This window comes from Notothenia coriiceps, unplaced genomic scaffold, assembly GCF_000735185.1.
Source record: "Notothenia coriiceps isolate Sejong01 unplaced genomic scaffold, NC01 NC01_scaffold00037250, whole genome shotgun sequence".
NCBI lineage: Eukaryota > Metazoa > Chordata > Actinopteri > Perciformes > Nototheniidae > Notothenia > Notothenia coriiceps.
In genome coordinates this window covers 6147531-6164343 of record NW_011369951.1, presented here as the reverse complement: position 1 = coordinate 6164343, position 16813 = coordinate 6147531, and the positions used below count along the sequence as shown (strand labels likewise).

Here is a 16813-nt window from a genome sequence, read left to right as displayed (position 1 = left end):
AATGCTGTTAAGGCTGCGGTCATCTCTCTTGGTTGTGCAGCGTTTCCTGCCACATTTCCCCCTTCCAACAGACTTTTTGTGGATGTGCTTTGAAACTGCACTCTGTGAACAGCTTGCTCTTTGAGAAATTTCTTTTTGTGTCTTACCCTCCTGATGGAGGGTGTCAATGACGGTCCTCTGGACAGCAGTCAGATCAGCAGTCTTCCCCATACTTGTGATTTAGTTTACTGAACCAAGCTGAGTGTTTTTCAAGGCTCAGGAAACCCTTGCAGGTGTTTCGAGTTAATTAGACGATTCAAGTGATTCGTTGAACACCCTACTAGTATACTTTTTCATGATATTCTAATATTTAGAGATAGGATATTTGAGTTTTCTTAAGCTGTATGCCATAATCAGCAATATTAAAATAATAAAAGGCTTGCAATATTTCAGTTGATTTGTAATGAATCCAGAATGTATGACATTTTTGTTTTTTTAATTGCATTACAGAAAATAAAGAACTTTATCACAATATTCTAATTTTCTGAGACAGTCCTGTATACCATTTATCTGACAGCTGAAGTTACTAGTTGCTTTTCAGATTTAGAGTTTACATTAAAAACACATGAGCTCATAAAAACGTTGCTGGAAGTTTCACCAAAAAGAGTAAATATTTTTGTTTTTATTTAAATAAGTGTAGGAGGTCCAAAAGAGAGGAAAATAAGAACACTAATTTGTCTAGCAGAACGTTGTATTTTGCAACCGTAAAATTGTCCTTACAATTATATGCATGACTATTAAAATGTTATAATGGGATATTAGATAATATCAGATGCCCGATACTTTTACTTATGACACTTTTAAGTACATTTTAAATTGTGCCGACTTTCCCACGGCTGATTTGCATTGTAGAGAGACAGAACAGTGCAACAACACCACATGGAGCCTTCACAGACGTCCCATGAAAAGAGGAGAGACCAGAGTGGGAGAGAAACACTGGAGCTTCAGTGTCGAGGAATGGAGAGAATGGCACTTGTGCTCCCACCACTTCCTACTGCCGAGTTCCCCGTCTCGCACTCTTTGACTAATTTACCAACTGAGTGTGTCAACAACACAGTTTGCTTCAGACAGCAGGTTAGTGCATGTTTCCCTCATTTAACTAATCTTATGTACAGTTTTGTTATGTAGTGGAATTAGGGTTAGTCTTACCGTATAACTGATGCTTTCAGATTGTTTGAAGTAACATAGTTTATTTATTTAGATGCTGTACTTAACAACCAGCTTAAGGTACTTACATATGTATATGTTACTTCTTTACCCCACTACACTTCTTAAGGGAAACGGCAGTTTAAATGTACATATAGTAGCATCTAACTTTGCATAATTAAATTCTATTTAAAAACACACAATTGCATTGTTATAGTTTACAAGTATCTAAAATAGAAAATACTGGCTCATTCTCTTATAGCTACAGCCAAAAATTGCCATCTAAACACTATTGCTTTGATATTATTATTGCATTGGTAACAATCTTGTAAAACACATTATGGTAACCCTAACAGGGGCCAACATCTTGTTTAATTAATACTTGAATATGTTTAGTGTTTTAACTAATCTGAATGCAATGCCTTCTTATAATGTAGTACTTTTAATTTTGAGGTTTTACATGATAAAGTATCTTGATCCACCAGATTGCAAAATGTTAAGAGGTATAATTGTTTTTAATATATTTAAAAAACCTGTCAAATCTCAACACTCCCATCAATCTTTATTTTTAACCTTTTTCCTCGCAATTTACAACAGAATGAGTGTTTTTGATCGTCCAGCACCTTTGATCCCTCAAGTATCTGCATCCTCCAGACAAACAAACAAAAATCCATCAATCTGTGTGTCTCCTCCTCCGCCCCTCTCTTCACCGGTCATCACAAAGAAAGCCATTCAAATCCCGTCATTTGATGAGAAGGGACTCATCTATGAGAAACACAACACAAAACCAAACAGTGACAGGTAAATGAAGCTGTATATCAGCTGACTCTCAGTTTAATGTAATATAATATTGTGCTGAATTCATTTTTTGATTTACAACTTTTCTCCCCTCTTGTGGTTGCAGATCATTTCTCCCAATTTGTTCTCCCAAGTCATCCACTCAGCCTTTTTGGGGTAAATCATGTCCGCATTCAGAGGGAAAACATGGAGAAAGAGCTTCAACCCTCCCAAGAGCTAAGCCCAAAACGTGCAGCTCTCCAATTTTTTCTGCAAAGCCGAGCATCTCCATTGTCCCTGCACCAAAGCCAAATTCCTCTCCCACTCTGAAACGAAAGCCAAGTGATTCTCTTCATCTCCCTGCCTCACAGTTCAGAGATCCCTCTCCATTATTCCTGCAACAACCTCATCCTAAACTGAGTGTATCTCCAACTCTGACTGTCCCAACTCCCAGACTGAGTCCATCCCCGACCTCCCTGTGCCAAGGGGTGAGTTTAGATAGCAGAGGAGGTAAGACGCCATCTCCTGTCGGTGTAGAAAGACGTGCTAGACAGATTACCATATCTAATACTACAGTGGAGCCGGATTCCGTCAAACATAGATCATCAGATGAGGCGAAGCATGACATTCTTGACCAAGAAGCTTTAGTGGACTTTACTCATCCTGCCTTGAGAACAGCTTGTTCCATATCCCGACATCAGACTAACTCTGAGTCCCAGACACAAGTAGCCCTTTCTCAGAGTTCCTGCCTAATGCAAGGCAATGCTGGTTTAAGTAAAAGAGAAAACATTGCTCAAGATAAACTGAAGCCTCCACCCAGGAATATAGACAATACTGCAATCCCCAAACCAAAGCCAAACATCAAAAAGCAACAGGGATTTTTGCCAAGTGGAGCGAGAGGTACACAAACGTCTCTGTCAGAGTCTGAAGGGATTAGGTTTGCTAAAGTTGTTCAGAGAGAGTCAGCGTTTGATGTGCTGGCAACTCAGTCAAGCCTGAACCTTCACAGGAAGCGTACAGAAGACTACCCTCAAAGGAGGAATTACGCCTCCAATGAAGAATACAAACTAAAGTATTCTGACAGAAATGCAATGACTTCAAAAATCTCCTTTTCCACAGAGCCTCTCCCCAATCAGTCACCCACTATTGAGAAAAGGAGAAGACTGTTTGACTTGAGCAAAGACACAAAAGTAGATGCAACATTTCTGTCTAATCTCAGGAGACCTAAAACAGAAAACAACATACAGACAGCTACAGGAAATGTATCTAAACTCTCTCCACAAACCACCAGGGCCTCTCATCAGAAACACAGATTCTGGTGGAAGGATCCACTCCCAGTAAATCAGTCCATCTGTGTTTCAAAGGATTACAGCTGCCAGTCAAGAGACATTGATCGTGAAACAGATTCTCACAGTTTAAATCAATTTAAAACATGTCTGGTGGCACCTCAGACACAGAAGGCATCTGGACCTGCTTCTATTGAGTGTGCAACATCAAAAACAATTCTTTCAACACATGATACTATCTCACACAAACACAAAGAGATGAACCTCTGCATGTCAAATCAAACGGATATTTTTGCACCATCTGGCCTTCATGGGAAGCCCGCAGAGCTACTAGAATACCCCTCAGAGAAATACTGCCCATTCAACACAAACAGTGTTGGCATCAGATCAAAGGGGGTCTTTGACCTGCCGCTGCAGCGCACAGCGTACCAGAGGCCAGACCAGGCAACAACAACAACAACAGCCTTCTCTTCACACACACCAGATTACCCACCAGCAGGCAGAGCGTTTATCATGGAGGAGCCAGAGGACCCCTATTATGTCACCATGTATTACCCTGGGTCAGTCTACGTGGGTGAGTACAGAGACATCCAAAACACTTAACTGAACAGAGTGAAGAAATCTCTCAAAGCACACATGGCAGAGACTCTTTTATATTTTTGTTTGATCCTTTCAGAGGTAAATAATGTTCTATCCCGGGTGGAAAGTCAGACAAGGGGGTTTGAAGAACGACAGGGGAGAAACTCAGAGGTAAACTGTGATGTTCTCTCCCTTTAGCACTTTTACTTACAACACTTGCAAAAGATATGTATTTACTGCTAGTTAAAGCTAAGTTATAACACTGTACATCATGTTTTAATATTAGTCCACATAAGACTGCCAAACATTGCATACTGTGGTCCAATTAAAACTGATTGTCATATCAATTGAATGTCTTTTGATACGCCCTACCGGTGAAACTGTGCAGTATTTATTTAAAAAAAAAAAAAGATTGTCAACTATATCACAGTCTTTGTCAGCTAATGGGGTCTGCTCAGTTGTCATGGAGATCGAATAGATATTGGACAATAAAAAGATAAGATGAGAGTCAGGAGGAATAAACATAACTCAAAGGGAAACATTGTTGCGGTGATTCTTTATTAAAGATAAATTGAGCTACTAGGTTATCTAAAAATGTATTTAAATAGTCACTTGAGCACGTATTCAATAATGAAGCACGTTGATGTTACTTGAGTATTTTCATTGTATGCTGCTTTAGACTTCTACACTTCTTCTTACACTACATTTAAGATTAAACCAATGTACTTTCTAGTATGTGCAACAGTTATTTGGCAGATTATGATTTTAAACATATAATTGACGAGTTGTTATAATTTGATGATTTGTTTAAAATGAAACTACCAAATCAGGTTAAATTAGCTCCACCCAGACCAGCTACAATATTAAAAGGTATGATAATGTATAATTTATAATAATGCATCAACATAAGGTCCTGCTGCTGATGGCCCGCTGATACTATAAACTTACAAATGAATGGCTTTAAAACATCAAAGAAAGAGCAAGACGGAGAAAAAAGGAACCTAAGTACCCAATTAAGTGTGCAGGAGATACAGGTCTACATGTGTTATTGGTGAAATAAAGAAATGGAGTATTTTTACATTAAGGTAATGCTTCATCAAACTTGAGTCCAATGGTGGAAAGTAACATTGAATATAATGTAATTTACTCAGGTATAATTATCAAGTACTAATTTAAGGTACTTTTTTTTCCTTCTCAACTCCATGACATTTCAGAGGGGAATTATTGTGCTAGTGCAAAAAATAGCAGTACCCCTACAACTTGTTAACAGCACCTTTACTTCAATAAAGGATCTGAATTCTACTTTCCCCACCGAATTTTGACCATAAAATAATAATGCAATCTTAAATGTTTCCTAAAAATAGCCTGCATCACTGACAGAAGTCCCTTTGAAGTAAAGTGAGACTGCGCATGCGCGCTGCATCTCCCCACACCCTCTCCTCTTGTCGCCTGGGTAACGGTAAAGGGGGGCTCGGCTCGGAGAGAGGTACTATAATCACATGACCGTTGCTCATCTCTCTGTGTTTGGATATAACACACCATCATCTCCTCTTGGACCCACAGCGAGAATCCCTCAGCAGTCAACTAAAAGCAGATTTACGGTGAAAGTGAACGGGAGTCGGTGAGTGTGACCGCCCTTTGGTACCGTTAGTGTGCAGCGGCTAGCAGCTAACGCGGAGCTGCCGTTAGCTGTTATCATCCAGCATGACTGCAGACAATGGAGGTCGACACTGTGATGGAGCTAACCTCGTGTGTTGTATTAAACCAGAAACAATATGGTCAGCATTATGCAGCCACAGTGTGGGTGGACATTACCCGCTAATTGCGTGGCGACGTATGACGACAGTAACGGTTTTTAGAGGGCCAAATAACGTGTCGTAGATTTCATTTCAGAAGCAGCTTTTGTATGTTTCACCCTAAAACAAGTCTGATTAGCTTGCAGTATGTAACACACCATTAATGCTGAAATAATTCTGTTGTCTCTTTATCTGTGACTGTGTGTGGAGGCAGAGAGGGGGCAGAGCTACATGAATCAAAGTGACAGCCCCTGCCTCAGTGACCTGTATATGTACTGTGTGTCTTCCATTGTGGATGCACTGACTTTAAGCATGGCAGCAGGCAGATCCATGTGTGCAGCCTGCAGCACTGAGGTGATCTTCATGCCTGTTACTGTTACCATCTGCCTGCACCGCTTGCTTCTTGTAAAGCAGGGAGGATGCTTAATGTGCTTTGCCGGGGGCAGGGGGCAGTTAATAAACAAACATACATAATGGTTATTAGATCAAATTCCTTCAGGTATCCATAACTCATGTTTATTTGAAATGATTTATCCTACAATTAGCTTAATGACTACATTAACCTGACACACTGGTGCATCATAGACCTAAATGATAGATACATTATACAGTTGACATATTTCAAAGATGTAACTGCATTACACTCAAATCAGCTCATATGTACAGTATACCAATGTATCGTTCTAGCTCTCCAGCGTGCAGAGAAAATACCTCGCTTATGAAGTTAGGCGTTAGCTAGATGTGTTGCTAAATGGACATGGAAACATAATTTTTCTGCCTTTGGTTGAACGCACCCTATAAGACTACAACCCATTTCTTTAATGTAGAACAAGTCAAAGGAGGGAGCGGCTTCAGATCGCCCTCTGACCTACTTCCTATTGCAGCAGTGTTATCATTGGCTACAATTTAATATATATCCTCCCTTTCTTTTATTCTCTAGACATGTCGGACGTAGTTCCTCCAGAAGTGAGACCCAAACCAGCTGTCCCCGCCAAGCCCCCAAATGTGGGAGCTCCTTCCCCCTCCAGCCCCTTCCCACCTCAGGGCCCGGGTATCGGAGGAGGCGGCGGCGTTTCAGGGCTTCCTCCAAGTGCCATTCCTGTCCCCATTGTGAATCACGGCCATAGTGTGGGTCATAATATTGGCCATGGTGTGGGCCACGTTGCGGGCCATGTCGGAGGTCACACTGCCGCACACAACGGAGGCCACGGTCACGGAGGGTCCCACAGCTCGGGCGGGGGATCCACTCTGCTGGGATACATTGGTATTGACACCATCATTGAGCAGATGAGGAAGAAAACCATGAAGACAGGCTTTGACTTTAACATCATGGTTGTTGGTAAGTCACAGAATGAATAGAAAGCTGAAATGTTATGAATCTTTTTTACACATTGTCCCTGAGTTTCGTTCTTGGAGAAAAGCAAGTAACCTACATTCCTAAATTATATTTAGACCTTTTCTGCCTTTCTTCTTCCAGGATTTAACCTCCTCTTTGACCTTTCCCCTATTATCTCAGGTCACAGCGGTCTTGGAAAGTCAACTCTGGTGAACACCCTGTTTAAGTCCCAGGTGAGCAGGAGGAGCGCAGGGTGGGCTCGTGATGAGAAGATCCCCAAAACTGTAGAGATCAAAGCAGTGTCTCATGGTGAGTACAGGAGAGAGCTTTTGTTCTTTCTTTAGAGCCAGACATTTATAGAAGCTTTTAATTTGATAGAGATCTTTTGGTCCCCACATAACCTACTTACAGTCACCCTGACAGCTGCCAAGTCAGCCTGCCATTTATTTTAGATGAGTTTGAATGTGAAGGCTAACTTCTGTGCCTTCTGCAGGTACTTTATAGCTTTGATGATTTGATTACGGTATTGGTCACAGCAATTGCTTCCTTCAAAAGTGCTGAAAGTGAAGTTTCCTTTGGACACATTGCTACAATATGTCCCACTGTGTGAGAGTAGAGGTCAGACAGAGTTTGGTCTTGTCTAAAGCAAGGCAAGAAGTATGGCGTGAAACACACACCTACGCTGCCTCTGAATCTGCTCATCACGGTGGCAAACAGCTCTGCTCCAAGTGCAAGAGGTTTAACACTCTATGTGTCGGAGTGTGGACTGAACAGACACCACGGTTTAATGGGCTAATTTTCAGAGGATTGGCTTAATAATACAAAAAAGGCTTTGCTGTCCAAGGGTTTGAATTGGGAGAAGAAAGCTTATTGAACACTTTGTATTTTTAAACATGTCCTCCATGGGGGATGAAAGGCAGCAATATTAAGCCATATGCAACGGAAAAGGCACTTAAACGGCATTTATTTAGGTCATAAACATCAATTTATTTGTTCTCACATATCAAAAAAGGTCAGAGAAATTCATAAAAATGTAATAAATGATCAGCCTGATGTGGTGAACAAATCACTGACAGATGACAAAACGTTGTTTAAGGATCAGCTGAATAGATTTCAATCATAATCTGGGATGGGAAATTCTACTATTTTCTTAGTTTTTCTTATGCTGTGTTTATGTTTCAGTTCAAACAGGCTGGATTTGCAGAGTTGTATTGTGCTAATCTAATTGTATTGTGCTAATCTAATCGCCTTTCAAAGCCCTGTTTCATACCGCGGTATGAAACAGGGCTTTGCAAGGCGATTATTAAGAAAGGAAACCAAATCTGAAAGATTAAAGCAGGAAGTTACATGACAAATGTTTTTGAGTCATCAGCAAGTACAGACTGTTCCTCACACATATGGATTTCTACTGGATCGCTGACAGCTTTTACTCCACACATGTCTGAGATTTTGAGGAAGTGTTTTCTGTGACACAGTGCTTGTGGACAGACATGTTGATTTTCATCCTGGATATTATTCTAACACATATACTGTGTACCTGTAGTTGGTAAAAAAATATCCAATCTGCTCAAATATGGGAGATTATAGTAAGACATTATATACTTCATGGTTCCTTAAAAGGTACAGATCACCTCATTAGAAGTTTTCATCCATAACCATGGGAACAACACTTTCAGATCAGACAGACACTGTCTGGTGTAGACAGTGTCTGATCTGAAAGTGTTGTTCCCATGGTAATAATGAATGACCCCTGCTGACACAAAGAGGTAAACATGAATTTGTGGTTTGCTTACAATGTATCACAGCCAGGAAACAGACGTGTTTCACTCAATAATGAGTTTCTCTCATAAAATATTCATGATGTGATATTCTTCCACAATACACAAGCTCTCTCCTAAAATAAACCAGACTGAGCAACATAAATCAGCCACACTGTGTATAGTATTAAAACAAATCTGACTTTAGCGCCCCTCCCCCAGTGTTAGTATCAAATCCTTGGCTGTTGCTGACAGCTGTGCATGCTCTTTATGAAATCGGTCGGGGACTCTTCAGTATGAGCAGTCTGCCGTACTGAGCTCCTTATGGCATCTAGGACAGGAGAAGCAGGGAGGGTTCCTTCAAAATGTATTCAGATTCAATCAATGATTACCTGTCAACATGTAGTCAGCCACATAGTAAACTTATCACGATATCAAAGTAATATAACTTTATCACTGTCCTTTCGTCAACCTAATACCTTAATACAGTATATGCAAAACGAAGAGAAAAGTTCTGAAATATCTCATTAATAATATCATTATTTTGTCTGTAAGGCAGAAAACAACATCTCAGTGCCGAGATAGTTCTGCCTTCCAGCTGTGACAGTTCTGTCCTCTTTCAAGGACTCAAGTCATTTGGCACATTAGTGTTGCTGGATATTAACTCTGAGCAGCAGCAGAACACAATACATTTCATTAAATTAACTTACATGCGCTTTACCAGGTTTGTCTTGTATTATGTTTACTGGACCAGAAATGTGAAGCGGTTTTCTCAATTCCTAGGAAACTATCTTTTCACGCTAGATGCCTTTTGGCAAAAAGAATAATCTTCAGCAACTGGAAAAACATTCTGCTTTACAATGACTGGCGCTGTGCCGTGATACCGTGCTGTTCCCCTCTTCTGCTTTACATACTAAATAATGTTTAAATGACCGTATACGCCATCAAGTCAGACTTGACAGTGTTTTAATGTCAGTCAACTAATGTGTGGGAATATGAGATTGGTAGAATATCATTCTTTATTTGAATAGGTGTTTTAAATTAGAATCCTTCTCATAATCCCACTTTACACTATTTGTATCCAAAGTTACCTTTTGTCTGTATCCTATTACATAAGCCGTTCCATATATTCTGCCGTGTACCCCCCTAAAGATTTACCAGCACCAGGGAAGCAGCAGGGATATGTCAAACCGTACAGAGCTCGGGGTTTGGTGCTACAGTTTGACAGGATCCTGCACACATCGCCTGCAGTAGACAGTGACCTGATATCATTATGCGCTTGCCAGAGAGAGACGTTGCCAGAGAGACACAGCTGATGTGATAGAAATATCTCGATGAGATCATTGTTTGCTGTTTTCTAGCTTGCATACTGTTGTATTCTTCTCCTGAGTTGTAGTTTTTTCTAAACTAAGAATCAGTTCAATATGTTGAAATAATATACACCAGTTGCATTTACTGAATTCCACATGCAAAGCATTCATTTCTTTGTGTCTTTGTTTTTTTCAAAGTCCTTGAGGAGGGTGGTGTGAAGATGAAGCTGACAGTCGTCGACACTCCAGGCTTTGGAGACCAAATCAATAATGACAACTGGTGGGTTTTCTGAACTCCTTCTATATCATTTTAACCTTCTAAATATCATCATTACTGCCTTCCTTTTCACCTCACAAAATGCGACTATGCATTTAGTTCCCCCAAAACTATATTAAGAATATTAATACTCAAGTTAAGTCTTCTTCTCTTTTCTTGCTCAAGTAATCTTGTTCTCTCAAGCTGACCTCTTCTGCCGTGTCCACAGCTGGGAGCCCATTTCCAAATACATCAATGAGCAGTATGAGAAGTTCCTAAAGGAGGAGGTCAACATCACCAGAAAGAAGCGCATCCCTGACACCAGGGTGCACTGCTGTCTGTTCTTCATTACTCCGACTGGACGCTCGTGAGTTACACTTTGTCTTAACCAGACAATAAAGTCATCGCTGAATACATTTAAAAGTATCTGATCCAAAAAGTATTCTTTAAGGTAATCTAACGGCAAATAAAGCAGCAACAGGACTTTTTGGTAAATTAAAGAACGTCCTAGTCTTGCAACCAGTCAAAGCACTGTAACACTGCATATCAACACTAACCTATCTACACCTTTTATATAAGGCTGTAATACAAGGTGCAATACCACTCATCATCTAGTCTAATCAACGTTCACACACAGTCACACAACGATAGCCCTGCTTTCAAAAGCACAGCAGAACAAATCACACAGTGCAGAACAATTGGACATGCCGGAAACCTGGAATCGAAGTGTACGACCAGCTCTACCTCTAGTCAAAGCCTCAAATCTAGAGAGCTCATTTATATTACAAACAACACTCTCTCCTCTAAACACCTCACAATTAGCTGCTGACATCTGTGAAATTGCTATTTAATGGATAAATGGTTCCAGTCTTCTGTGTATTACAGCCAGTGTATCAGATCCTTTTTAACAGGAGTAATTGAGACGGACAGGATGTTTTGTATGCAGGCAAACAAGAACTGGGACACAACCTTTGTTCAATGATAAGCCCACTTTTCAAATGTCAGCTAGGGAAAGGTAGTGAGATGTATAAAACATGAAAAATACATCCTTTTGCCTTTTGTACTATGTTATCCTGATCCTGTTGTTAATGTCCTTTGGGAAATCACTGCTCATAAATCTACCTGCTAACTCACTCTCCTTCTCTGTCTTTACGTCCCAGTCTCCGTCCACTCGACCTTGAGTTCATGAAGCGCTTGAGTCACTCGGTCAACATAATTCCTGTGATTGCGAAATCTGACTCAATGACCATTGAGGAGAGACAGGAGTTCAAACAGCGGGTGAGTTGCTATGGAATAAATGGTTTGTATTTATATGTCAAAGTTAATGCCTATATATATATATATATATATATATATATATATATATATATATTTTCAATATAGGCTATACTCCGACCGTCCACACTCACAACGGCCTATACAGACATAAATAAACCAGCGACTGTATTCGCCATGACACAGACAGTCAGTGGTTTGTACTTGTTTAACTTTTGTCTAGTTTCTGGACAGATATGAGGAGCTTGAGTGCAAACAGCTAACGGCTGATGTTGTTTTTTCTGGGGTGCTCACGGGTGCTCATTGAAGATGATGTCACGGCTCCGCCTAAATTGCGTTACTATAGTTACTGCCCCAGCTCCTAAACTGTAATGGAAGCGCAGCATTAAAGTGAGCCGGGCCTAATAAGGCCTAACCAAACCGAGCAAGGCCTGCGGTGGAAATGCGCCATTAGTTGGCATAAAGGGAACTGCTTTAGGCTGATTTAGGTCCTATCTATCTGAACGCTCTCAGTTTGTGTGCGTCAACGATGAATCTTCCATGCAAACCAAAGTTAGCCATGGAGTGCCACAGGGCTCAGTGCTTGGACCTATTTTGTTCACACTATATATGCTTCCGGCAATATTATAAGGAATCATTCTGTAAATTTCCACTGTTATGCGGATGATACTCAACTATATTTATCCATCAAGCCTGATGAAACCAATCACCTAAATACAATTCAATACTGCCTTAAGGACTTAAAAACGTGAATGACCTTAAACGTTTTGATGTTAAACATGGCTAAAACTGAAGTTATTGTACTCGGCCCAAAGAATCTACGAAACAAACTATCTAAAGATATTAAAGATTAACTATGGATGGCATTAATTTGGCCTCCAGTGAGACTGTAAGGAACCTTGGTGTTATATTTGATCAGGATTTATCTTTTAACGCCCACATAAAATCAATCTCAAGGACCGCCTTCTTCCATCTACGCAACATTGCAAAAATCAGGCATATCTTGCCTCAAAACGATGCAGAAAAACTAGTCCATGCATTTGTTTTACTTCAAGGCTGGATTATTGTAACTCTTTATTTTCAGGGTGTACCAAGAAGTCAGTTAAGTCGCTTCAACTCATTCAAAATGCTGCAGCACGTGTACTAACTAGAGTTAGGAAAAGGGATCACATTACTCCTGTTCTGGCTCCCTATAGAACACAGGATAGAATTTAATTATTCTTCTCGCCTCAAGCTCTTAATGGCAGGCGCCTCTTACCTAAAGAACTCACTTTACTGTTCCTATTGGGCATTGGCGTTCCAGGAATGCAGGGTGTGTGTTCCTAAGTCCTCTAAAAAGTACAATGGGAGCCGAGCCTTTTCTTTCAAGCTCCACAATTCTGTGGATCAGCTTCCTAGTCTGTTTTCGGGCGCAGACAGCCTATCCGTTTTTTAAGAGTACGCCTTCTAAGACCTTCCTTTTTTGATAAAGCTTATAGTGATAAATAAATAATCTGTAAGGTGCATTGAACGTAGCACGTTGGTGGCCTCTTCACTATCATATTTAGTTCTCCTCTTTCACTTAATTTCCAAAAACTTTAGATCTGCATATTTAAAACTTTATCCAAAACCTTTCCCCTCTTTGAACTCTCGCGTTCTATTAGGTAACAGGTTGCGAGAGGCCTATTCCGGGCCGGGGAGTTGTGGAACGGTAGTCCACAGACTACTCTCTACCTTCTTCACCAATTAAAGGTTCCAGTGGGGAACCTTTCTCTGCTGCGTGTGGCCTTCTCCACCTCTGTTTCTTACTTCTACTTGCTACCCCTTTTTCCTCAAACCTATCCTTAGGTGTTGCATTGTACTTAGACACGCTGTTTAGCTGCTATAGGCTTATAGTACTGTCGGGGGGGAAACCTTATCTTCCTTCTGTCTGTTGTACCTGTGTACCCTGTTCCGATTAACCCAGCTTTCCCAAAATGTCTTTTTGGTGTCTGTATCTACGCCCGGATCTGAGTCAGAGGCTAATCCTGTTGCTGTTTTGGTCGTTTGTCCTGGCATCCTCATCCCGGGCGTACTGGGATCTGGTTCCTGGACTCGAGTCGTGGGTCTGAACCAGTCTTCTGCGGTCCTGCCTGGACTCTCACCGTACTACTCTCCTTGATGGCTCCACGGATTGTGGACATCTCCGGTGGTTCATCTTCAATATTTTAACTCCTTCAGCCTACTTTTCAGCTCAGCAACCATTCAACTTTTAAATTATTCAGCTATTTCAGGACATTGAAGCTTTACTTTTGTTGTTTATACCTTTTTAAACCTTCTTTTACAATATTAAGCCTTCTTCACTTTTTTCCTACTCTTCGTTTAAACATTTCACTTTCAAGTCTTAAAAAGTTCATTGCAATGCATTTGAGCTGTACAATTTGATTTTCACTGTTCTTACATTCTCTTTGGCTATGTTCAGCATCTACAGAGACCATTCAACCATGTTGGCGGTTGCCAGGAGATTTTCTCTAGGGGGGTGCTGTTGGGGTAGGTTTGACGTTTCATTAGGAGGGTGCTCAAACGTTTAAGGGTTTGTCCCTTAATGCACCAGCGTCTACAGTTGAATTTTTAACCAACACTCCCCAAAACATCGCTTTAAATAACAGTGTACCTGCGACTTTACATGCAGGCTCGCATAATCAGCTCTTAGGTATATGGGTGTTGTAAGTTTTGTGGTAAAGTGCTATTTAAACTCCTCTAGGAGGGTCCTTCACCTCCTCTAGTGGGGTCCGGGGGCCTGCTCCCCCTGGGAAGATTTTTTTTTTTAAATATTGAAGTTAAAGCATCCAATCTGGTGCACTTTGAAGACCCAACATTAATGAGATTCTATGGATACATCTCTCACACCCTATGAAACAGAACTGTTTAAACAGTTTTCTCTTTCTTTTAGATATGTTTATTTGACCATAGATCCTCCCTTTTAAAAACAGACCGTTTCAGAGACCCACTGTAATAACTAGAGCTAAAGTTAACGTATTTAAACCTGAGAGTCTTTTACTTTTTCACCTGAGCTGAGTATTTCTGCGACTCTCCGTCTGACGGACGAGAGTTCTCCCTCCACCTTGTGTGAAAAGCCCCTTTCTGTTGCTTGGTAGCTAGCCCAGATGCTAACCACACGATCTTCGGTAGGGTATGGCCTGGAAAGGATCCGTCTTGGGTAAAACTCTCGCGAGAGTTGCTGAATGTCTCCATGGTGAATGTTTACGTTTGGGCATGTTCTTTGTTTACGAATGTTAACATTCAGTGGGGCCACAGCAATTGATGATGAGAAGCTAAACATATCTATTTAATTATGTTCAATACAGGGAGTGTGATTGTTGAAACTTAGGGTGTTGCGGTCTTGCTTGGCTGTTCAAAGAAGAATTTGACACACTGTAGATCACCTCCTGATGTTTATTTTTTATTCACAGGCCAGTCAACGTTGCGCACGTAAAAGTCCCAAGATGCTCCTGGCTGCATAAAATGTTCCCTTGCAGTGTTTTACTATTATGTCTTGATGTTTCTCTTTAATATTGCTGCTGCATTATGTTAGTGCAAATTTTTTTTTCATGGTTACGCTGTAGATGTGTTTCGCAGGCCGCGCTCCGTTTACAACGGAGGTTACACGAGAACGTGACGTCATATTTCAACTAGACAACTGGTTCTCAACGGGGCGGTAACCCGCCAGGGGGCGTTCAGGAAACATCGGGGGCGCTGGAAGCAATATTTTGAAAGGGGGCGCGTTGAGGTGTTCTTTGGGGGGGCGTTCACGCATAAGTATTTTGTCATTTTGAAAAACGCTCGGCCACAGCGTCTTTTCCTGTACAAAAAAGCCAGCTGTCAGCATCTTTTGTTGCTATAGGAAACCAACAACTCTGCTTGGTTGGTCAGCTGTCAGGCGTGTTATTACGGGTACGTCGGTAAATGCACGAACGGGTCAAGTCCGCTCGAGCCACCCAGCTGTGAGCGCTCAGAGCGCAGCGCTCTGGACTGCTGGAACGGGGACGCTCGGGAGCGCTCTGGCGCATTTTTACGAACGTACCCTACAAAAAGCCGCGGGAGCGGACCGGAGAGTCGTATGTTAATTTTGGGAATCGCGACTGTTAATAATCGTGGTCACTTGTTATTTTGATTGACAAATTCCACAAAACAGAATTCGAACTTAAGTGCGTCGGTTTTATGAATAATACCCGGTTTCTATGTCTGCTTACGACATGGAAAGAGCTGGCTAGGCCAGGCTTTCTCCACACAGAGCTCTGTTTGTTCCAATACAACGACTTTTCCGCGTCCGCTCCCGCACGATGTCTTGTCATTGTCACCCAGTAGCCTTAGCGTTTGCCGGCCATATCGTGGACATATACCGGCAGGAGCATAGGCATGAGGCAGTTTGCTCATTTCCTGCCTGTTGAACCAAAGGTGGATTTAGCCTAGGCTACTAAATAATGATAATAATAAATAATAATGTATAGAATGTTAGGCTACTCTATGCAACCTCATATTTGTGTTTCCTGGTAGTATAAATAATATGTTCTTGAATGTAATATGAGAAAAGAACTACAATTACGTAAAACTTCAATAGAATAAAATAAACCGTTAAATCGGGATTGGTACCCATTCTGCACCGATAACATATTCTGGTTATACTCATTGCAGGTGGTCTGAGGCTCTTACCGATGAGCGCCTCCTCCAATTTAACAGAGATGGTGAATGCCCGACTTGAAGATCCGCTTCAGGATCCTTTGGACCTCAGATGTTCCCAACCTGGGGTGGTGCAGGCCCTTTCAGTGCGGACCGTGGAGGACTGCGAGTCAGCATATACAGGAGCACTCATCGACATCCAGAGTGACGATGAGCCCAAGGCTATTTTTCCGCACCTCTGGCTGGGCAACATGTGTTCAAATACTCTCGCGTTACCCGGCTCTCTGGGAGAAAGCGCGGACTGCCTCTTCTGGCTTTCCCACCACATTACCTCGTGGAGTCAGGATCAAGCCAGTCCTCACATGCAGTCCAAGTTACCGCAATCGCTTGGAACTTGGACGGCCTCAGGTGCATGCGACTGAAACTAAGTTCTCTGGCAACCCGCTGAAAGAAACTTGCGGAGACCCCAAGCGCAGGGGCTCACACGTAACCTTCCCCCCCCCGCAATTTGGCGAAATGCACACCTTTTCCGGACCTGTTCTGTAGGCCTAATGTACAGTTTTGTGGCTACTGTTTGTTCTGCACTGGCATGTGTGAATTGCTGCTGTTCCGTAGCAG

General features: G+C 41.5%; 3 protein-coding genes across 4 annotated transcripts in view; 2 read left to right on the top strand and 1 right to left on the bottom strand.

Moving 5' to 3' along the window:
• The window catches only part of LOC104966784 (serine hydrolase-like protein), a 35423-nt gene extending 34513 nt beyond the window's left edge, over positions 1–910 (top strand). The window contains exon 13 of the mRNA XM_010796074.1: positions 892–910. Within this exon, the coding sequence (XP_010794376.1) occupies position 892 (1 nt within the window). The 3' untranslated portion in view covers positions 893–910. The remainder of the gene's footprint in view (positions 1–891) is intronic.
• stxbp1a (syntaxin binding protein 1a) overlaps positions 1–16813 on the bottom strand; it is a 682465-nt gene that overhangs the window by 117897 nt on the left and 547755 nt on the right. The window lies entirely within an intron of this gene.
• The window catches only part of septin3 (septin 3), a 28418-nt gene continuing 15096 nt past the window's right edge, over positions 3492–16813 (top strand). The window contains exons 1-6 of one of the 2 annotated variants that reach the window (XM_010796076.1): positions 3492–3822; positions 6564–6962; positions 7140–7268; positions 10225–10306; positions 10512–10649; positions 11443–11560. In XM_010796076.1, the coding sequence (XP_010794378.1) occupies positions 3507–3822; positions 6564–6962; positions 7140–7268; positions 10225–10306; positions 10512–10649; positions 11443–11560 (1182 nt within the window). In that variant the 5' untranslated portion in view covers positions 3492–3506. Of the gene's footprint in view, positions 3823–5195; positions 5449–6563; positions 6963–7139; positions 7269–10224; positions 10307–10511; positions 10650–11442; positions 11561–16813 lie in introns of those variants that run through there. The other variant, XM_010796077.1, reaches the window with a different exon arrangement.